The 23,907-nt window shown below is 43.4% G+C and overlaps 1 protein-coding gene across 1 annotated transcript in view; it reads right to left on the bottom strand.

Moving 5' to 3' along the window:
- HOMER2 (homer scaffold protein 2) overlaps positions 1–23,907 on the bottom strand; it is a 59,529-nt gene that overhangs the window by 28,822 nt on the left and 6,800 nt on the right. The window contains exon 2 of the mRNA XM_075045164.1: positions 5,958–6,114. Within this exon, the coding sequence (XP_074901265.1) occupies positions 5,958–6,114 (157 nt within the window). The remainder of the gene's footprint in view (positions 1–5,957; positions 6,115–23,907) is intronic.

The raw sequence follows: 23,907 nt of genomic DNA, 5'->3' as shown, positions 1-23,907 counted from the left end.
TGCCAGTGCTGCAGTCAGCAAAATAATCTTCAGGGCAAGGAGTTGGCCTCTTGGCATTTCAGCAGGCACAGGGCAGCCAGCTCGGACCCCAGCAGCATGGCGCTCATCCGGGACGCACACAGCACTCCCGACAAGCGGTGGCCATAAATAAAACTAGGGCAGGTAAAACTGGAAATAAAAGAATGTCCATCCTTTTGACAAAACACACACATATGCTCACCCCCACCTTTCAAAATCATAGCATTTAAGTCAGGATTTCTCTATACACATTAAAAGAAAAGGCAACACACCACTTTGTAAGGTCACTTTACATGTACTTTTACATCCCTTTATCTTTGGCTACCCAAGGCTGTAAAACATCCTCTGATCATTTCACTACAAAACTATTAAACCTGAAAATCTAGGGAGTTAAAAAACATAGGTATTTTAAAAGATTTCGGTATTTAAGAAATATAAAACACGGTACATCACTCCACCTCATTTATTGAGCACAGCGTCAGGCGAACACACACTGATACTCTGAATGCCAAGAGGGAAGGCGATGCTGTGATCATTTCTGCTACACGTTACCACAAATCAGATCCATGAGGTCTTAGACACACAGTTAAATGCTGCCACACCAACGCAGGCCCCTGGCAAGGTATGTACGCATTGCCAGAAGCCTTTTTTAATTCAGTGCCAAAAATTTTGTAATGTCTGAATTACTTGGTAGGTTTTCCCTGAGAAGGAGTTGCTATTGGTTCAATGGCTGAATTTACATGAATGAAAGAAAAAAATAGAACATAAAGAACTAGCCAGATGAAGGAATTTCATCCATGTTACCATACCCTGCAATTTTTTTCCTCTGAAAGGAAAGCTTCTTGAATCTAAGAGTCACCTTTTGGCAAAATACTCTACGATATTTTTAACAACTCTGTCTTAAAATAATTCCATTTCCATGGGCAAAGAAAATGGTTTGTTTTGAGCCTCTGAACACCGCACTTGGAAGAACTCCGAATTTCCTCTCCATGTGCTGAGGACGCCCGGTTCCAGTTGTGAGAACAAAAAAAGCATGGTCATAAAAAGGTGGGCAGCTATTAAATTAGGTAGCAATTAGGACTGGTATAGGAACTGAGAAAGCCAGAAATACATCAAATATTAGCAGATTTACACATCACCCCTTCTCACCTCCCTAAATATCTGCTACCACATGCTGCTGGGGCTCTGTCCCTGCCAGCTGCATTCTGCTCTGGAAATCATACTATCTGTTCTTGCTGTGACACTCACTGATAGATCCCATTATGAGGGCATATATGCCACTTACTTAATCAAACAGCTTCATCATACTCTATAACATACTGTATTCACTTTGGGGAACATTATGTGAATACTGATTGGCAAAATTTGGCCCATATTCTTATTGTTACTAATTGCAATTTACTTCAGAAATAGACCCACTGATTTTGCTTTCCCAGCACAGCAATTTTTCTGGTTCTCTCTTCAATACTTTCACACACTTATGCCCAACTTAGCTGCTGACCTTCAATATTCAAGGTAATTGTTAGTTAATAAACTCTTTTAAATGATCTAGCAACTGGGAATGAGTGTCAGCCGACAATTTTTTTTCTCTGAAACACAAAGTCTTTGTATCATGTATTTACCAAAATTACTCTTGCAATCTATTCATCTTTTTAACCTTGATTTTAATTTTTTCTAGTCATCCGTTTAAGCATCTCACAGAGACAACTTAGGACTGGCACCTGAGATGACTCCTGTTGTGTCACTTTTCTTTGCCATCTCAGAATGTCTCACTATACACATTATTGCTGGCTATTAATTTTTAAGATAGCTTTATATTCCTTACTAACAACTTATTCGTCAAAAGATAAAAAAAGATGCTGCTGCAATCACAGGTTCTGTGGAAATATAACATCTGAACATTTGAAAATGAGGACAGAAGCTTGTTTCTGAGGGATTATATTTCTTTCTCAAATTCTACACAGAAATAAGTTTTTCATCCTTTCCCCATTGTCTATATTGTTTGGATAACACATATTTCTAATTTATAAAAAATAAACAAGCCCACCAACCAGGGCACTACCATGCATTATTCCAGAGGATGACGGAAGATATGGGCCTGAGTAATTTTCATGCTTTCAAACTTTCTTTTCACCTCTAAAAGGCAGAATAATGTAGGTCACTTTTAATGAGGAGCCCTGTGTGTGGCTTTCCCCACACACTACACAGCAACCAGGCATTTACGAGTTCATGTTCTCCCTGCATCATCACCATATTTTGTCATTTTTCTACAGGGTTGACTTTTGCCCATAATGCTGGGCACTTTCATATGGTGAAGTCTCTTGGCTGCCTCATTAACTCTGAATCAGTGTGTGCCCTTGCATTTTACTGTATCATTTCCTCCAGCATTCATTATGCTGCAGTTTAAACAGCCTCTGGCTAGAAACTTCTTAAAACATCATGATGAAATTACTTTCTTGACAACACACAAGTCAATTATAATGTAATTAAAAGATATACTAATCTATTCCCTTGTCTGGTAATGGTATCTTGGTTAAGATCATCCAGTGCATACTTGTATGGTATCCATGAAATCTTTTGCTATAAATTGTAAGCTAATGTCCACAGCACCTGTTTTTCTGTGCAAGACACAGGAATTATGATACCTGTTCTCTTCTAGCTTTGCAAACATGAGGAATTAAAGCGGTGCAAGCTGGTTTGAATCTGGGGTCTCCACTTTTCAGTGCTTGACTCCCCAGGCATTTCAGGAGGGTTTTCTGTCACTGGGCTGGGAGGATCTGGAAGAAACCTGGCACCTGGAAGGTGCACACTCTTGCCTGGCTGCCCTCCACCATATAGGACTCCTGGTTTTCAGCAGGAGCCTCCCTCTGAAAGGGAAGAGCTAGGCTCCCTTGACCTCACTCTGCTCCCTACCTTTACCCTATTCCCTTTCCATCCCATTTTCCTCTTCGCTGCAATGTCCATCTTCACCACCTCCGTGTGTACCAGCCAGGCCCTTCTGTCCTTGCCCACCACTTGGCAAACAGATAAGGACCCGAAGGCAGCGTCCTACTGTGCCAGGCAGCAGAGCCAGGCAACTCCCCTGCCCCCCTGCCAGCCACGCTCACAAAATGAGTCCCCAATATTTATGCATTTAAACACACGGGCTCAGCGGTTCCCTTCACCCCCTCCTTCAGCCCGCTCCTAAATCCTCCCGCTCCCCTCTGCCCTGCAGCACCCCTCCCCACCCTCCTGCGCCCCGGGGGTTTGGGGACGAGGGACAGGACCAGGGAAGAAGGGGACAGGCTACGCCTGCTGGGAGAAGAGGGCATGGGGCTGAAGGACAGGGGACTGCAGAGGGTCCGGACCTTCGGGGACAGCAGTGGCAGCCTGAGGAAGCCACTCCTGCGAGAATCACAGCCCATCGGGTTGGTGGTGCATCAGGAGGAAAATAAATACTCATCAGGTTGACATTACACAGCCCGCCCCATGTTCATTAGCAGCGCTAATGGGTTTCAGCAGCCCTATGCTACTCTGCATACTTGCAATTCAACACGCTGCCCAGAGCCATACATTGAATGCTAAAAGTAAAATAAAGCTTATCCAACCGAGTAACGAAGAACGGTTAAGTGAAGTGCCCTGTATTCCTGATCACTTTAAAATATTTTTATTGTTACTATGCAATGTCAACATAAGGTTAAAAAAACCAGAATTAATCCAACAGCTGCACAGAGGTTGGATTTAAGTGAGATTTCTCTGCAAGCCAATGTGCATTGTATATGTTTGTCTAAAATAAACTGTTAGAAGAGCCCCTTTGCAGCTCAGACAAGGATGGAGAGTTATGAGATACACGTCCTTCGTCACCACTTTCCTTCTAGGGCCAAGTCCCTTAATTTACTTGAGCTTCAGCTTTTTTTGTCTTTAAAACAGAGATAACTTCTGCCTGCAGTGATGCCGTGATGCTAATCCATCTGGTATTTGCCAACACACGGAAGACCTTATTCTAATAAGTGAGATGTACAGAATGCAGGACAACATGAACAGTGCTGTCTATATTCTTCCTCACAGTCCTACCCAGTTTCATTTTTGGCTATATTCTTCCTCACAGTCCTACCCAGTTTCATTTTTGGCTAGAAAAGTAGGTCAAAACACTAAGCAATAGCTGTTTGAGGGAGAAAAGCAACTTCTAATTTATTTGGGTATAAACACCCTCCTTTTTCCAAATCAGAACTCTGAAAGCAGACAGGCAGGGTAACTGGGGACTCTCCAGAGGTGAGCGTGAAGGCAGCACCTCCTCTCAACCTGTTCCTTAATCAGCAAAAGTTCAATACAAGAGGAATAATTCATGTGGCCAGCAATTGATTCTTGCTCAGGAAGCCCCAGGGGAGAATTTTAATCATGGAAAGCTCACCTTCTTCTGGGACATGCTAAACCAGGAGGGTCGTTCCTTCTGAATGTCTTTTGGGCAGATTACAATGCAAAGCTTGGATGCCCATCTTGTTCTCAGCACACACTTTGCAGTTCTGGGCAGGACCTCTGGCTGTGGGCATACACTGCCCCTGCAGCTTCCCCCTGCCACATACAGTAATTACTTTCTTTTCATTAATTGGTCTTAATGCATGCATGCACATCCACAAATGAAGCAACCCACTGCTGAGAGCACAGCAGTTTTGGCTTGGAAGTCACGCTTGCCTGGGTTTGTAAAGCCGACAGCCCACTACCACCAGCATCAGCTTTGCCTAAGCAGGAGCAGGAGTATCCGTGGGGTGTAAGCAAATTTGGGGGGGGCTCAGCTTTCCCCAGGAAGTTGCAGGGGTTGTGCACGCCGACTGCAAACCAAGGCAGCTGGGGCAGTTAGCTGGCGTTTCTGGAAATGAACACACCAGCACAAACAGCATAATGATGGTGATATATTAATGCGGTACCAATGTCAATGACACACTACCATCAATTTCAGCAGGCAGTATGGCTGATTTATAAGCCAGTATATAACCAAATATAGAAGAGGAGATGTTTGGAGAAACATGTATGTGAAATAGGCATGACAAATAGAAAAGCTTTATTAAGGGATGATTTCTGCGATCTCTCTCAGGACAGTGATATTTTAACATCCTCATCCAAACAGGAACACAGATAAACAGGCTGTAAACTTGTCTCGTTACTCCGTCGTTTGTGCTTTGGCAGAAATGACTGATGATTTTTGCACATGAGTGAAATGTTTTAACTTATACCTCTGACTGGGGTCTGCTAGGGGAAAGTGGTCACCTTACAAGTTACTTTGGAGGGACTAATCAGAGGGATCAATCTAGTATGTAATAAAACCCATTGTCTGAGCAACCTATTCAATCCGACTGATTGGGATTCTTACAGGAAATACTTCAGCACACTATCTGGTAATGCAAAAAAATGCAAAACAAAGTAAGAAAAAAAGGGGGGGGGGGGAAGTCTTCATGCCTAATTTGTCACCTAAGGCTGATGAACTCCAGTGTGAAAGCTGAAGAAAATCAAGTGCTAACCTGTAAATAGTTCAACCAGGCAAAAGTGAATATGCAGTTGGCATTTGCAGTAAAAGCTCTAGTCTGCACGTATCTATCTCCTCATTTCCTTTAAAAAGAATATTTTCTTACCAAAAAGGCCTCAGCCTTATCTACCTAATACAGGTGGTGGTTTCAGATACTGTGCTGCAGACTCAATTTGGACACTTAAAGCTCTTGGCTCATTAAGATCATGAAGTCAAACTAGTCAGAGATAAAATCAATTAAGTTTGGCAAAATCACTTTTAAGGTGCCCTGTGTCTTTCCAATTATCACTACAAGTGTCCATTATGGATTATATAAAACAAGTGAGTATTTATGACCTTAAGTGCTTAATGTGGCCCATCTATGTCTATCTTCAGCCCAGGCTGACAGTCACGATCCTCTCCGCACAGTAAACACACCAGGGTACCATCAGCCTCCTACCTTGGCTCCATCCACACTGATAATCCGATAGCTGTTTCTCGTGCTGTCATAGAAGTAGGAAACAGTTACAGCCTGCTTGCTTGCGGGAACCCAGTTCTTCTTCGTGCTGGGGTCAATTTGGAAGACATGGGCTCTGGTGGTGAAGATGGGCTGTTCTCTGGAATAGGGAGGGACAGGAGAAATGGATGCATGAGTCTGCGGAAGATGAAATGTCCCAGAAGCCCAACCTTGACCAGGCATGTTGAAAGCACACGACAGAGAGTGCCTGGCAATCCCCCAAGTGAAAAGGCAGAGCAGTGACACTGCCGAGCCACAATCCAGCCTTGGGTACCTCTCCTTGGCATCGCTAAGTGACATTCAGCACCCTAAAGTTACTGCCGTAGCCCAGGAAGCATCGGCTTATTTCTCCCCATATACTAACTCGGTACCCACCTTTCCTCAAAATATTTATTTCCAGGAAAGGACACTCACATGCATTCTTCCTTTCCCCATCCACATATTTTGCCAAAAGCAACAACAAGCCCCCCATGGCTGGATTTCCTCCTGCTGAGCATTCCTGTGAACCACTACCTACAACCAGGGTTCCTCTGCGGATGCACCAAGGACTCCAGCGACCTACAGGCACAGCATAATTACTGAAATATTAATCTCTGTCCTTAGAATCCCACTGTTCTGTGGATGTGTATGAAAATTTCATCAGATGCAAACCCAGCCAATCATCCTTGGGAGTGAGGGGGAAAAGAAACACAACGAAAACCCTGTGTTGATATATACTGCCTTTCAGTTCAGCTCTCAGTGGATGACGTACTGCCCCGACACCCCATTCCTAAACACCAGCCCCCCTCAGATGTTTTTTTCTCATCAAGAAAATCGTGTACACAGTGGAGGGGTTTTGTTTAATATTCAACACGTGACAGTGCAAATCACATGTAAAAGCAGAGAAGATGCAGGACCAAAAGAACAAAACATGATACACACAAAGTCATCTAGGTTGAAGATCATAATTAAGACTTTCTTAAAAGCCATAAAACTAAATTCACTTCCAACTATACCTTTAATCCAAATTTAGAAACAGAAGTGAACTGTAAATCAAGCTCTACTGTGCTTTTATATACGTTTTTATGCTTTTAGTTCTTAAATGCTACAGTATGTAACAGTCTAAATTTAAGTGTACGTCTCAATATATTCTTATCACATACAAAATATTATATCATGAATAGTTACACTTGGCAGAATTATGACAGGATTCAAAAACAATTGTACTACAATAGAGTTACCGCCCAGAAATGTTTACCACATGGAAACTGAAAAGGCTGCCAGGCTGAATTTTGCACAAAGCAAGTGAAAAGAGGTAGGTGAAAGGCCAGAGAGATCTCTTGCTGTCATATGCTATTCTTTCCTATTTGTATAAATAATTCTATTATTCTCAGTCCCATAGTTTTGGAACTATGTTTTTATTAAGATTTCTATAATCTTCAGCTCCTTGTATATCCACCAGTGCATTTTTAGAACAGAACAAATTCAGGTACTGTATACAGGAACTGTATCAAACATCACACATGATCTTGACTGTTGCAGTTAAATTAAAATTGAGGGAGTAAATTTACAAATATCAAACAGATGAAGCGATTTAAGTGTAGAATTAGCTCAGGAAAGATGGAGTGAGCTTGCAAAGCCCAGCAAGGCCTCAGGAGGGAGAAAATGAAACAATGGTTTTCTCCTTGCAAGACATATGCAAAGTTTTACAGTTTTCCAGGGGCTGCCATGCAGGTTGCTGGATGGACATCTGTGCTGAACCCTGTAAAATACTTGTATGAGATAAATTGAAACTACAATGGGACTGTCATGTTACAGCTGTGAAAGAGTAACATTTGCTTCAGCTCTTCCTTACCAGTAGGTCATGGAACCTGACTCTCATTTCACACGCTAAAATCCATACCATCCTCAGCTGGGAGGAAAGAAGGGGCAGGTCCCTGTAGCATTTTTTAAATATTTCCATCATCCATTTCGCAGGATTACCAGCATAACGCCCACAAAGGTCATGGAGTTTGTTTGCCATAAGAAATGCAGGGAAGGGAAGTTTCCCCCAAGCTGCTTACTCTTTTCCTCTAAAAATATATACTTTCCCTGAGTGAAGAATAATTTTGATTAGTGGATTCTACTAATAACTGTTCTTGCTAATGGTAATATGACCTATATATTGCAGTCTAAACTTTCAGAAGTTTCCTTCATGCAAAACCATTCCACAAACAACTTTAACTCTGTTAACTCATCTTAACAATACCAGAAAACACTGTTAAAACTATACCTGGCCTCTCTGCAGCAGGAGCAGTAAGCATATAAAGTAAATCTGGAGATAATAAAAGCAGAATGACAGGAAAAAACTATCTATCTCCATTTTTGCAGGAGTCTTGTAGCAGCTACTGTTGTCAACAGGAGCCGTATACATGCACCCAAGTGGATAAATTAATGGATAATGAAGCTCAGGGCTTGAGACAGCTATCTATCCATTCATGTGGGGCTTTTAATAAAAAGTAAAGACTATGTTTCTAATCCTTATGATTAGTAACCCCCCCAAAAGTGCATTTTGTCTTCCTGGATGCAAAGAGCAGCCCTATCGCTCACAGTGATAGTGTCCTAGTTGATAAATTATTAAAAAAAAGGAAATGCAATGTGTAAATTTAAGCATTTTAACTCATCCAAGGTAAGTAAGCTGTTGGAACTTCCACTGAGACTCCAATTTGGAAGGGCCAGTTGGTTGCTCTCCACGTATGCCTTTGACCTTTCTGCTGTAGGTGCCTCTACAAGGCAGCAAAGCCCCAGGACTGATTTTTGACCCCCTGGAGCTGACGAAGCCCTCCACGACACAACCTCTAGCAGGGCCCATGAGCCGGCACCGCTGGCACTGGGAGCTGGTGCCACCACGATTTCCCTCACACCATGGCAGGTCAGCAAAGCCAATGGCGTTAACAAACTCCAGTGGTGCAGCTTTATAATGGCGGGAGAAATACCCTCCTTCATTGCATCCCAAACTCCTTTGACCAGTGAAGCACACGCAGGCAACTATAAAACTGTGGCACTCACTTTTCAAATGAAAAGCTCAATTAGACACTTTTAAAACACCTAACACAGCCTTACAGAGCTCCAAATTGAGAAGGATTATTCTGCATTACTCACTTGCAACTTCTGACTTTCAAGAAAGCACTTTACCGATAGAGGAATGACTCTAGTTTCCCAGGGTTTCTTTCCTTTTCATTTTATCAGAGATTTATCGAGTTTTATGCTTAAAACAACCGCAACACTAACTTGAAATTCCTGCAGCGCATCCTGCATCGTTTGAGCCACTGTAAGCTGGTGGTTACATGAAACTGCCAGTTTGCCCAGGGGGGCAGGGAGCAGTGGTGCTGCCAGCCAGGCTGCAGACTCATAAATCAGAAGACAAAGAGAATTTATGAATGTTTAAAATCTCATGAATTTTAACCAAAGTTATTAATGATTGATTAAATACTCTTTAAAAAAAAAATCTGTTTAAAAATCAATTTGACAGTAACTTCCACTGTTTAGAGTAAAGCTGCTCGAAAAGTAGCAAATGGAGACCTAAATTATACCTACGTTCTTTGTTTAATAATGCAGATTAAGACAGAAAATGCACTTTGGTAAGTTTTTTTTATTATTAAATATGGCCAGCATGTATTATAAATATGATTGCAATTTTCAAGTCATGGTTTTGTGCATTTTAGTTGACTTTTAATTTCCATCCTTTTGTCATATGAGACAAATCTCAAGTAAAAAACAATCATTCTCCATTAATGTAGAAATATGTCATAAACTTTTTCTGAAGAATTTAAAAAGCAAAAACCAATACTCTGGAGCTAACTAACTGGACCCACAGCTGTGTGAGATACAGTATCGCTTTCTGGTTAATATACAACAATGCTAAATTTTACAAGTGTGTAACTAGCTGCATGCAAGCCCCTGACCCTGGCCCCCAACCACGTGCAGGGCCACGTGGAGCCAGCTCCGGCTCCCAACAAGGCACTGATGAGATGAACACTTCTGTATTGGAGCAATCTTTTTGGTGTTAAATACACCACCACAGTGACTCATGTGGGTGCCTGCAGGATCAGCACCCAAGTTTTTGTAAATGTGCAACGTGTCCAGTGCACATCAGGTGGATGCGCTGACCGAGCGGTAAATAGAACAAAGCAGTTCCTTTACTTGTTGTAGGATCTGGAACATCAAACATATTTGTGACAGGAGCTCTCGTACTCCACCAGAGGCAAATCCACTATTTGCAGGTTTTGCTAAAACTTCCATTAACAGATCACATAAAATTTCTGGGATAAGGATTCCTAGTTTACAGGACAGGATTATTTGTTCTCTCCCCACACTAATACTAGACAGCTTTGCATTAAATGCCTAATTTACCAACTGGAAAAAAATAAATTTTTTAAGAGAGCATGTCCTCATATAGCTGCCATTTGGTGGAGGAATCACATGCCTGCAGACAGCGTGTCAGCGTAGAGTTTTTGGAATGTGGTGCCTCCTGCTATAGGCCAGCGTCATGCACACACTGAGGTTTATACTGCCTGACAGCGCCAGCAGATCTACAGTGATTTGCTATAACAAATATTAGATAATGAGGATCTTTCAAGAAGGAAGAAGAGTAGGCATGAACACAAAAACCTACATTGTGACATATCCCCCCATCACTGGTCATGATACAAAAAATCTTATTTGCTAAATGCAACATGATAAATTTGGTGTCAATAGTTGGTTGGATTGAGTGTCGCTACTGCTGTCTGACAGTGCAACAAAAAGAACTAATCTTTTATGTATATCTTCACATGTAATGTAGTTCGGAGTGCCGTTTGTATTTATTTATGATAATTCAAAAATAAGCAACGTTGCTAAAAAGAGGAGTGCTGCTCCCACCCACGCCCCCCCTCCCCAGGTGTGGCCAGCTGTGCACACACGGCTCTCCCAGCGGGCCACCTGACAGCTGCCTTCACCTCCTCTGCAAAAGCAGGATGGCAACGATACCAGCTCCCGAAGTCACGGAGCACTACCCGTGTGTGCCTCTGACTTCTCAAAAATGCAAGCACAGCTCCAAAAGCTAAGAGCACGCTAGTGAGGCAAACTCACACCTTTGGTCTCAAACAAAACTGAATAAATATATCCTGCCCCTTGAAAGCAGCAAGCTCTCCAGTCACTCCTCCAGGACCCCAGAAGTCACCAAATGTCCCCCTTCAGCTGGCAGCAGTGCCGGCACCGGGGGTCCCATGCCTTGGGGTCTGCAGCTGCCCTGCCAGGCTGCTGCTGCCTTGCCTTTCTAGATTCTACTGTTGCATGATGGCCCCCGAGTTCATGAATGGAGATTTTTCTCCTATTTGAAATACTCATCTCAATGAAAGTCCTGGCAAGTAATGATGACTAAAAATTACCTGTGAAAATACTGTTTCGTTTACCCATAACTCTACTCACTTGTTCACACATGCACATCCCAAACTTTAAAAAACAACCAAGCTCTCTCCCCGAAACACCAAAATCCAAGTAAAGGCAGACCTCTGATGAAGGATGTAACTGCTGTGGGGAGAAGTTACAGTTCCTCCTGTCGTCCACATGGTAGTTAGCATACCGGTTGCAGTTCATACACCAAATTAATCTTTGCTCAAAGCAAAAGAGAGAGTCTGCTATCCTCCAGCCTGTTACCTCTACATATTGAAGGCTTATACCATCTTGGATCAAATCTTTGGGGGAAGTAGAAAACCACATGAATTAGCTTCTCAGTGATGACCAAGGATGAAGTTGGAGGACACCTCCTCACCTCACCGCATGCACTCCAGTCAAGACAAGTGCATCCCCCTTACATTTGCCACAAACAAAGCAAATTTGGCTGCCTCAGCCCAATTCCCTGAGATACTGTAACCTCAATGTCCATCGCTGCCCTGTTCATGGCTGGGGTCAGGGAGCAGGATGGCAGGCTGGGCCCAGTCAGCATGGGCAATACACAGAGCTGGGGAGAGGCGAATGCTAAACCTGCACATTTTACAGATGTGGTAGCAGCAAACCGGCATTATGAAAGCAGGCAGCTTGCTCCTTTCCCAAACTGGCATATGCTAATTAATCCAGATCATTCAGTTCTCATCAGCTGCAACAGGCAGGTTCTGGTGTTGGCTGCCAGTGTACACAACCAGCAAAAGTGAAGAGCCTGTTTCAACTTGCAAGGGTGCAAAACTCATAGCGTGAAGCAAGCAGGTGGGTAATGGCTCCATTTTACACCTGAGGAAACAGCCATCGAGAGTGAGATGGCATTGCAGGATAACAGAGCCAGTAGCGAGCCCAGAAATAAAATTAAATTGCCTCATTTCCTCTCTGTAGCTTTGCTATCGCTATCATTGCAGGGCAGTTTTATACCAGATCCTCTACCCAGGGAAGTTTTTGACTGCGTGAATTTAAAAGGCTAAATCAACAGCTGAATACTCACCACACAACAAAAGAGACTATTGTAAAAATTAACAGTCTTTACACACCACAGAGAAGCTATCAGTGGTTTTAACAACTGCTCCTACACGATGTGGAAGAAGGTGGGACAGGATGCCAGCCCTGCAAACCACCCGCCTGCAGCCAAGCACTGGTGGCTAGATGCGGGTCTGCCCAGAGCTGCTTGGCTCCACAGATGTGGGCTGCTCCCCTTTGTCCTGCAGTGCAAACAGTCCTCCTCACGCAGGTACTTCCACAGCAAAAATTACTTGGAAGGATCAAGAAGCAACCTTGAGCAATACAGGGCAGGAAGGGTGAGCGCAGAGAAGAGGGAAGCCTTACTATCTGTTGTACACGAGGGTTAGGAGAACTGGCCCAGAGTGATAGGCTGGGCTAGCAGGGGACAACTGCAGTTGGTTTTTGTTCTTCTTTTTTCTCTCTGTAAAAAAAAATAAATATGCAGGCACCCATTACACTGCATTTGTCGGTGTTCTGCTAGCCAAGCCCTGCACTCCCGGGCGGTGTTCCCTGCTGCAGGGTGGAACTGTGGGCACATAGAAGGGTACAGGGAACAACTTCTGAAAAACCCAGACCAGAAGGACAGAAATTACACCATCCCTAAAAAAAAGAGAAAACAAGAAACAGCTATTTTTTAAATATAATTTACTCAAAGCCCTTCTTTTTAGGCTTTCAGCTGCTGAAATTCCCATTTTGTAGGCAGACCAACCTCGACAATGAGGTTGAAAAGAAGTGCTGAATTTGGCAGCAGTGCTAATCGAGGGCAAGGTCATGCAACTCGTTCATATAACCACAGTCATGATTCTCTGGTGGCCACTTTATACTAGATTTGATATCAACTCACCTGCAGAAATATATGAAATTCATGCAAAAAATCCAGTTTTTGGCTCTCTTCTTTTACCGGCATTTCAACAGACAGAATATAATTAGCAAAAGTGCTTCTCGCATGTGTAGGAAACATAATGGTTCCAGTTACTTAGAAAAAAAATTAAGAAAAAAACCTAGCTAGCTAAAGAGGAATTTTCTGTTAAAAGCACAGACATTAATTAAATTCATTTTCAATTTGCAGCTGAATAAGTCCAAAAGAATAAATCTTGAGGACAAAAGCTCTCAGTACGAAAATCATTGTAACATCTGTGGGGTCTCACAATACCATTATGCCTTTATGAAGTCAATATACAAATTAAAAGGCTTATAACTTGGGCAGTGAAAAACCTCACACTTTATTTTTGGGCTATCTCCAGATGGCTATTAAGCTTTCAAGACACTGTGAATAAACACTCATACACAAGTGACAGGAACTGAGAGGACCCTGAACTAATCCTCCACAGGTAAGGTTATTTATTAGAAAAAAACAAGTCGAGGCACATGTGTGTAAAACTGATTGTGTTACTCTGATTATTTGAGAGATATTTCCTGAGAAGACAGCAAAAGAGGATCCATAAATTTGCGCCCTCGGTAATGTTTACATGGCCTCTCATTTGCATAGGCATAAATTCAAACCCTATTAAACTGAAAAAAACACTTGTACTCTGTTTACCCCCAGCACCTCTCCTACCCTTGTCGACAAATGAGGCCACATCAGCACATAAACAGACCCCCAAAGCCTTCCTATTTCTTTGAATCGGTTAAAAATTACATGCTCTGGGTTCGCCCCAGCTCCAGTAGAGTTAATGCTTTTAGCACAGCCTCCTCTGTGGCACAATATTTGCATTGTAATATTTCAGTGAGAGATTGCCCTTATAAATTGAAAGTCTGCGTCTTGGAGCAGAGAGCACCAGTCTGCCAGAGAGGGAGAGCGGCCTCCCTCCGCGCCTCGCCGGCGGACGCGGGCCCAGGAAACACAGGCCTGGGTGCAAGCACCAAAACGTACCCCACGCAGCATTTTACACGTCGGGGGCTGCTCTGGAAAGCTCTCGGCAAGACCCTCTGCCGCAGCACAGGGAGGCCTGGGCAGGAGGGACCCCAGAAGAGCTCGTTGTTGTTGTTACGGTGGGCTGCGCAGGGCTGAGCCAGCCCAGGGAAGGCTCCGCTCACCCCCACAGGGCACAGGCCGGCCTCCGCTGCTGTCAGAGCGGCCTGACCGAACCCAGACGAAACCACGGCTCTGCAGCTCTGTGCCGCTGTGAATCTTCTCATGCACAGGTGAAACACCACGGGGGTTGGCTGGTTTGTTTTGCAAAGGAGAAATAAGGAGCCAGTATACAGACCTGAACGGCGTCACGCTCCTCGAGCACCACCCAAAACCAAGAGGCCGTGCTCCTCAGAGCCCTCATCACCCCACAAGCGCTGCCCGTGCTGGGGGAGATGAAGTGCCAGCAGCCCCGGTCCCTCCTGGGCCTCCTCACCCTACCTCAGACACCACACGCATCTAGAATTAGCATTGGTAAGATGTGATCAAAGAAGAGAAAATAACGTAGACAATTTTGGAGGAAGAGAGTAATTTATTTTGCATTTGTAAACCAGCAGGAGAATCCTTTAGCATGCTAGTGGAGTCTTTATCTTACTATTAATCCTCATCTTCTCTGTGGCAGGAGGCTGGGGATACTTTGAGGTTGCGTGTGCTATTTGGTGTTTATTTAAAAAATGAAGAGATTAAATGTCAGAGGATATATGATCAAAATACATTGTACCTACAAACAGAAGATAGAAGTGAAAGACCATGTGTGTGTTTGTGCATGTAAAACCCACTGATACCACCAGGGCAGCATCTTTATGTTTAGGACTTTTTCTCCTCCCATGCTATAAGAATTTGCATGGCAGATGAGGTTATCTCTGCACAAAGGAATCTGAAAAGTTGATTTTAATCAGTAGCATAATCAAAGCCTCACTATTGCAAAATAATATGATTAAACACTCCATTATTTCAAATGCCACAGAACTAAGTGGATCCTTGGAGTGGAGTACTTTTGTGCACTAATCCATGCATGTAATTATCGATATGCTTTCCCATGCCCTATTCAAATGCTCTCCCCTGAGGCTTTTCTTCCACTTACACTAGGGGAAAAAAAAGCCAATGAGTTCAATTTAAAGAACAAGTTGTATAACTCTTTTTGATCTACTGCCTAAAGGATCAAATAAGGAATTCTACCAACCATAATGTCAGAAGCAAACGATAGGGCTTTGCTTGTCCCGGTGGCCCCCACCACCTGCAAGCAACGCAGGCAGGGCACGGTGCACGCCCTGTGCTGGTACACGCTGTGACTGGAGATGCTGCCAGAGCACCTGGCCTAATAAAACACTCAGGTCTGAGTGCTTTAATAGACTGCAAGGAAAAGGGTGCCAACAGATGGTTTAATACAAGGATGCATGCCTTTAATGAAACTTAAGCATGTAAAAATGAAAAGCAATTAAAGAATAAGCAATTTACTCTGTAAGAGATTAGAAAGATGCAAACCAATGCCCGCACTGGGGTTTTGGTACATGTATCAACTTGCCCATGCTGAGAACAGCACTGGGCTGGCAACAGCACTGCCATTTTTAAATAGATTTGTTGCTACCAGCCTCCTTCTAGAGCAAACCACGTAGAAGACAAAAAAAAAAAAAAAAGAAAATCACCAAATGTAGTCAAGAGCACCAAAGACAGTGTGTTAAAAACAGCAAAGAGAGGTTCCCACACAAGCACATCCCCCATGCTCGCAGCCAGGAACCCCACAGCTGCAGCTGGGAAAGGGCAAGGTGTTGGGCACAAATGAGCATGGCTAAAGCCAGTGTCATTCCCCACTCAATGCAGTTTAAATTAGACTATCTGGAAAAAAGCAGATTTCCATTTTCTGGCTATTTTAATAGACTAATAGAATCAACAGAGTATTCTGGTTGCTGCTAGCACACACGCAGCACCTCTCTAAGGAACTGGGGGACACGGTTCTTGAAACTAATGTATTTACTAGCAGCCAATAAGATCATGGAATGACACATTTCTTCTGCTTCAAGTTAAAAATACAAAGGAAATTTCAAACATTTAGAAGTTAACATTATTCACTTTAATCTTTAAAAATATAACACCATCTGTTGCCATCAGATTTACAGTACAGATCTCAGATATGTACATTTATTTGTTGGTATAAAAAGCTGTCAGCAACCCCAGTGCAAAAGTGAAGATCCTCCGGTAATCTCCTGAGCTTCAAGAGAGAAAAACTACTAAATCTGAAAAACTTAAGCAACAGGTTATTCATGAGAAACACAGTATCTACAAAACAAAAAAAAAAAATTACTCCCCTTGCCACAAAAACCCCCATACCAGTAAAAACACAAACCTAAACCCCTACAACTTGCTAATACTGCAAACTGTGCATATTTGCAGGTAATATTGGGAGAAACTTATCCCAGAAATTCCTGAACCTCAACAGTCACCTATTTCTGATCCCCGCAGTTCTGCTCCCTTGGCACTTCTGATTTCTGCATGCCAATGCCTCCAACTTTGTGGGTTATGTGAGGTACAGGTTATATGAGTTGTGGGCTATGGGAAGATTAAATTTCAAGTATCAGCATTTTTCATGCAATGCAGGGTCCATAACTACGGGCTATAATGCAAATATACAAAAAAAATGACACTCATGTCAGCATCTGACACTCATGTCAGACTCAGAGTCTTAAAAATTAGTGTGGGCTAGCTGTAGAATAAACAAAACAGCACACATTCTTATTATAAACTTATTATGCAAGATGAGTCCAGGTAGTATGTAAAACCAAATAAAACATTCAAGTTATAAAACCAAATAAAAAGTTCAAGTTATTTTCTGGATATGCATTAGCCATTACAAATCTAACCCAAATTTTAAGGCAGTAACATTCGTGAGCAGTCAGGCTAGGACACCTGCTAGCCGGGGCTAGCTTTGCAGGAGTGGTCAAAAGTCAGACCCCTTACAGTGTCAGAACATTAGTAATTTTAAAATAAAAAGGCCTTGACCTTTTTTCAAAAAAATATTCACTCTGCTGAAAAGCCACCTTATCACTTCTGAAGTCAAACAAGAAACCTTAGAAAAATAAAATCTTACCTGTATGATGCTAATGATCATATTTCTCATGTTTCTAACATTTAGCTTTTTGTGCCTTGGAAGTTAATACAACAGGAAAGGATTTAATAATAATTTTTTCCCCTGTGACATACTCTGTCCTGCTGGTATTTCTTGATCGAAAGACTGCAAGTAAATCTGGCTTTGCCTTATGAAATTAAGGTCTACTAGACATAAAAATCCAATTAGTGCTACAAAAATTAAGGCATAACATTTCCTCAGTCTCATTTACACCAATATAGACTTTTTTTTTTCTCTTTCTGTCAAGGGTGAAGGACACAGCTGAATGATGGGATTTTTTCCATCTCATTTATATATTGATTGTAATAAGGCCAGACAGGTAGGCCTATACAAGTGCTGATTCTGTCAGCAGCCAAAGTTGCCAGGACTGTGAATATTGTCACTTATAGATTGATAAATGGACTACATGGACTAATTGTATTTCAGCATTTCTAGACAGATGGCAAATCTTACAGCCATATGGTGATTATTTCCACTGCGCTGAAAGTATATTAACACTTACCAAAATGTTTAAAGCGTTGAGATGATCTAAAATAATTTTTCCATGAACTGGGATAAAAACGATGGGCTCGGATGGGCCAGCACACTGGGGCTGGGCTCTCTCCCAGGATTCCCATTCGGTGCAGGCTCGAGGGCCTGCGGGTATCACACAGTTATTGATGAAACCGGCTGTGTAGTGGGTCCTCAGCTGGAGTACAGCACTGTTGTGATAGCCAGGGGACAACATGCCTTGTGTTAGCTATTCTGCGTTGCCCTTATTTAGTTGCCACTATTTGCTGCTTGATATGCTGGCTGCCCTGTGAGTTGGCAGCACTGATAGAATCATGGAATGGGTTGGGTTGGAAAGGGCCTTAAAGATCATCTAGTTCCAACCCCCCTGCCATGGGCAGGGACACCTTCCACTAGACCAGGTTGCTCAAAGGCCCATCCAGCCTGACCTTGAACACTTCCAGGGATGGGGCATCCCCAACCTCTCTGGGAAACCTGTTCCAGTGCCTCACCACCCTCACAGTGAAGAGCTTCTTCCTTACATTTAATCCAAATCTACCCTCTTTCAGTTTAAAGCCATTACCCCTTGTCCTATCACTGCCTGCCCTTGTAAAAAGTCCCTCTCTGGCTTTGCTGTAGGCCCCCTTTAGGTACTGGAAGGCTGCTATAAGGTCTCCCCGGAGCCTTCTCTTCTCCAGGCTGAACAGCCCCAACTCTCTCAGCCTGCCTTCATAGCAGAGGTGCTCCAGCCCTCTGATCATCTTCGTGGCCCTCCTCTGGACTGCTCCAACAGGCCCATGTCCTTCTTATGATGGGGGCCCCAGAGCTGAACGCAGTACTCCAGGTGGGGTCTCACAAGAATGGAGTAGAGGGGGAGAATCACCTCCCTCGACCTGCTGGTTATGCTTTTTTTTGATGCAGCCCAGGATACGGTTGGCTTTCTGGGCTGCAAGTGCACATTGTCGGGTCACGTTGACCTTCTTGTCAACCAACACTCCCAAGTCCCTCTCTGCAGGGCTGCTCTCAATCCACTCATCGCCCAGCCTGTATTTGTGCTTGGGATTGCCCTGACCCATGTGCAGGACCTTGCACTTGGCCTTGTTGAACTTCATGAGGTTCACCCAGGCCCACCTCTCCAGCCTGTCAAGGTCCCTCTGGATGGCATCCCTTCCCTCCAGCGTGTCAACCACACCACACAGCTTGGTGTCATTGGCAAACTTGCAGGGTGCGCTCAATCCCGCTATCCCTGCTGCCAACAAAGATGTTAAACAGCACTGGTCCCTATACCAACCCCTGAGGAACACCACTCATCACTGGTCTCTACATACATATACTTTCTTTTTCTGGTATTTTTTTCTAAATCCTTCTCTGCTCTCTGGTTGCAAACACACTGAAGTTATTGTCCTATTTTTAAAGGTAGCCATATACCCAGACCTGGCCCATGCAAATACAGTGGAGGACTGCCCAAACCATGGACAGCAGGGTCTGGAGTAGGACTATACATGCACTATGTGCATTTAGCTGTCCCTATGTCTGCTCTTGAAAGAGGAATCAACTGTGAGAGGACAGAACTATGCTCCAGCAATCCTGTGAAACAAAACAAACTGGCTGGATGGCGATCAGAGGCTCATCCTGCTCACTGCCGACTGGATAAGTTCTGCAGTGCTACTTCAGCACAAAGCTGGTAGCTCATTGTATTTACCAAACGCAAACAAAGCACTTGATGGATAATACGTCAGGCTGATACACATCCCAGATGACACAACCTGCTTATGGCTGCATCCTTTACTAATACTTTTGCTGTGGGCTTCGAACCTTTTATGAGATTTATGCAGCAGTGAATTCACCCTTCAAAACAATGGAAGAGTATATGCAGGAGACCCGATCCTCTTCTGCTCTAAGTTACCGCTTATTTATACCAAACAAATGTGAGCAAAATCAGCTTGTACATTCTATCAGGTTTTTATGCTAGAATAACTTCTATTACACAATATAATTTTTTTTTTTTTTGCTTCATTTTCAGAACAAAATTCTCAAGATTTATTTGTTTTAAAATAGGATTAAAAATCATGCCTTGTATTCCTCAGTAATTTGTTTTGAGTGCAGTCTCATTGTAGGAGATTCTTTGCTAGTGGAAGCAGACACCTCCCTTGCTGGGGGAGAAAAAAGTTTGTGCACAGTTTCCCCTATTCACCATAAGTAAATTATAGCAAGTCAAGAGCTAGAAACTGCACTCTTTGTAGTCCCTGTGATCTAAAATTAGTGCCTGGTGTTAGTATGCAGAATGGATCAAGTACTCAGCCACTGAAGATAAGGTGCCAACTGGTGAGAAATTCTTACTATGCTTTTTGCACATTCACACTTTAGCACCCTAAGAATTAAATCAATTTGACTTGTAAGGCCTCTATTACAGATCTCTCTAAACACAGTTTTCTTTTAAGAAGCTTCACTACCCCTGAAAGGCAGCAAAAGAGCATTTCAGTTGCCCATTTCTCCCTAGACAACCCAGACTAGCCCCGTGTTTTTCCATGTGCCTCCCCAGCCAACGCTTTGACCCAGGCTCGGAGCTGCTGCCGCCCCGGGCACCGGCCAGGCTGCCCTCCCCGCAGGGAGCTGTGGCAGCTCCAACGTCACCGCGAGGGAAGGAGGAGTGCCAAAAGGCAACAGAAAAAGAAAAGAAAGGGAGGAAAAGTAACATAGATCCAAGGTGCAAGGTTTGGAGCACCCTGTTTAACTCATGGAAATCAGCTGTTCTTTTAAGGAATAACAGGCAGCACTGAACCATCCCAAATCGTTCCCAGCGGTCGTGTGTCTATTTTCTCTTCTGGCCAATAATTCAGAGGTCATCCTGTAAAGCAGTTGACAAGCATAAGCTCTTTCCAGTACAACCTCATGTCACTCATGCTAATTCAACAGTTATTGGAAAGTGTGTTGCAAATCAATACAATGTTACTTCGATATTTCATGGGAGAAGCCTCACAGAGTTGCACAATATTGCTCTACCTCCTAAGGACAAGGATGCCAATTCATAAGGCAGGGAGCAGAGACCAAGCAGGGAATGCAAAGTGGATTAGATATTTTGATTCTGTTCCAAACTCTACGCTTAAAATATAAAGACTTTGGCAACTTCTCCCCCATAGAATTTGAAATGCTAATTTCTAACTCAATGGAGAAAAGTTTTTGCAAAGATCTGAACAATACGTATGCAGGATTACTGCTCCAAGACTGAAAAATTCACAACAGGCCTTCTCTGTAGAGGGAAAAGCAGGTAACCACAACCACAGGAGAGCTGTTTACCCTAGGCTTCACAAGGAGCTCGGTCCAGCTGAAGAAGGAAGCCCTCCCTACAGCCCTCTGCAAAACCACAGGCTTTGCAGAGAATTCTGGGGTGGCAAAGCAGGGAGAGAGAGAGATTGCTGGGAGCATCAGGCTGCATACGACTAAGTCCTTGAAAGCTGATGCATCTTCCATAATATGCAATTTTGAAGGTCTCAGAAAACAGATGCTCAGAACTTTCTGTCCAGGGAACATCTTTGAGGATCACACGGAAACTTTAAAGACATTATTTGTCCTTCAGATCTCTCAAAAGACAAAGTGGAATTTCACATTATGCACAAACACCCATTCCCCTGCTCCAAAGCACAGAGGAAGGTGGAAGAGGCACAGAGGGGAAAGGAAACTTCCCCAAGGAAGCACGGACTCACGCACACTTCTGGATCTGCTTGGGAGGTGGTGAGCAGCCTCCCCGTCTACCCCCCCAAATACCTCTCAAACCAACAGCTCCCTTTCTGGAACATGGGATCCGACCCTGGCTCCGCAGCTATTGTGTTTCATTGTAACTGAGATTAGAGACTCAAGCTTTTAATTGAATTTCATTGAATTTGGGTGGGCGTAGCGAAGTGCCAAATCCCTGTTCTCAGTCAAGCCAGTTTCCGTTCCTCTTGAAAAGAACCATAAACCAAATTAGACTCCTTTTTACATACTAGCATTTTTAGAAGATACCTTAAATACAAGTTTATAAAGACCACCTCTATAAACAACAGGCAACAGAAAATTAGCTATCTCTTGTAACGGACTAAGCTGTCAAACACAAAATAAAATAATGATGAAGAGAGACACATCTCATTCACCTGTGTGCTATAAAGTGTTAGGCAACTAGATCTCCTTTATTGTTTCATAGAAGAAAAAAATTCTTCCTATCCCAGCTGGAAGAGAGGGGATTATTATGGCAATCATTGGATTATACATGCACATAAATAGAGTCCAAAGATGCTTTTATGTCCTCCTTGTACACTCAAGGGCAACGGTTGTGCCCTTGGGTGTATGTCGTGCCTGTGAGCACCTCAGGGCTGCCCTGTCTGGGCAGAAACCTCCTGGCAGGCCAGGGAAGAGTATTTTGGCTTTGGGGCTACCAGGGGTTTGGACTATGTGAAGGTGTAAGAGGTGGGGGCTCTACCTGGTGGGCCCGTACATAGGTACATCCTGGTTAGAGATGGGGCGATGTCAAGGCAGAGACAGGGGGACAACTATGCTGTTGCCATCTTTGCACCGGCGTCTGAACTACCTACCAGAAGAGAGCTCCTGCCTTGTCTTTAGACATCACCATCTCTGAAATAAACAATAATAAAAGTGTCAGACTGTCCCCACGCTTCCCATGCATCCTCCAAGCAGCCCAGAGCCCCAGTGCAGCCCTGAGTGCTGGTTGGGGACATTTTGCACGTCTCATCTCAGAGAATTTCTCCCATTTTTTTTCAAAGCTCTCATTGACAATTTTCAGTATCACAAAAAAGATCACATGTTCCCACTTAAACAACTGCAGGGAGACATTTTAGATGTGTGCAACAGATTTATAGCGGGAAGCCGGAATACAAAAGCTTGATAAAACCAGGGAATGAAACAAAGGTAACAACAAAGTGTTGCTGTTACAGATTACAGAGCAACTCACCAAAAGCAAAGAACTTGAGTCAGTCACTGCAACGCAATTAATATGAAGGAGAGACAGTGTGCATCTTGAAGTGCTATGTTTTCAAAAGGAAAAGCCTTGCTGAATACTCCCAGCTCTGGCTACACTATCTGTCCTTCTTCCAGGGATGAAACAGTAAGTAATGAATACTGAAAATAAGATGCTCACACCTCCACATAATAAAATTAACATTTCCCTTCAGAGCCATGCAAGATTTAATTTTTTTTTTCCCCCCAAAAAATACAGTGTTCCATATCTGAGGAGAATCTACTGCGAAGTGTTAAGCAGAGGCAAACAACAAGTATTTATACAGTAAGTACTCATACACACCATTTCACAGTCCACAAGGAAGGATCCTCAGTACAACTAGAAGCAGCTCTAGGAAAAAATATTGTACAAGCTGGCTACATATTTTTAAACATATTCCATAGAGGCCTTTGCTGTCTTGCTGCATTGATGTACTAAACCTCGCCTGATAAGAATGCAGTTGCAGGGCTTCTATTACTGTAATGCAAATGCTAACGGGGAACAACACCTAGCAGCTCCAGAGGGCTCTCTGAGGCCCCTTGATGCGTAGGCAGAAAAGTGCAACTTCTACAGAAAATTTCTTTTTGAATTGCAGCAGGGTTTGCATTTCTAAATCCTGTAGGCTGCAGTGAAACTTCCACAAAGAAAGAAAACACGTTGTCACTTCAGAAATTCTTACAATCTTGCATTTTGATAAGCCACGTCAAATAAATAAGATCAGACTAGTGCGTGGGGGAGGCAGGAAAGGAGGATGCGTTGCCACTGAAGTGAACAAGCTTTGCACAGTAACCAGCAGTCACTTCTGCTCACACCTCCATTGCCAGGCCCTCTTTCCCCTGTGTCAAATCTGCTCGCTCTTCTCCATGATAAAGCCACAGTTGTTGTGCAGCTAAAGCTCCCAGTCTTGCCAGCCTTCAACATGAAGCCCACAAAT

This window comes from Buteo buteo, chromosome 13, assembly GCF_964188355.1.
Source record: "Buteo buteo chromosome 13, bButBut1.hap1.1, whole genome shotgun sequence".
NCBI lineage: Eukaryota > Metazoa > Chordata > Aves > Accipitriformes > Accipitridae > Buteo > Buteo buteo.
Note: the sequence above shows the minus strand (reverse complement) of the source record. Positions and strands in the feature narration are given on the sequence as shown.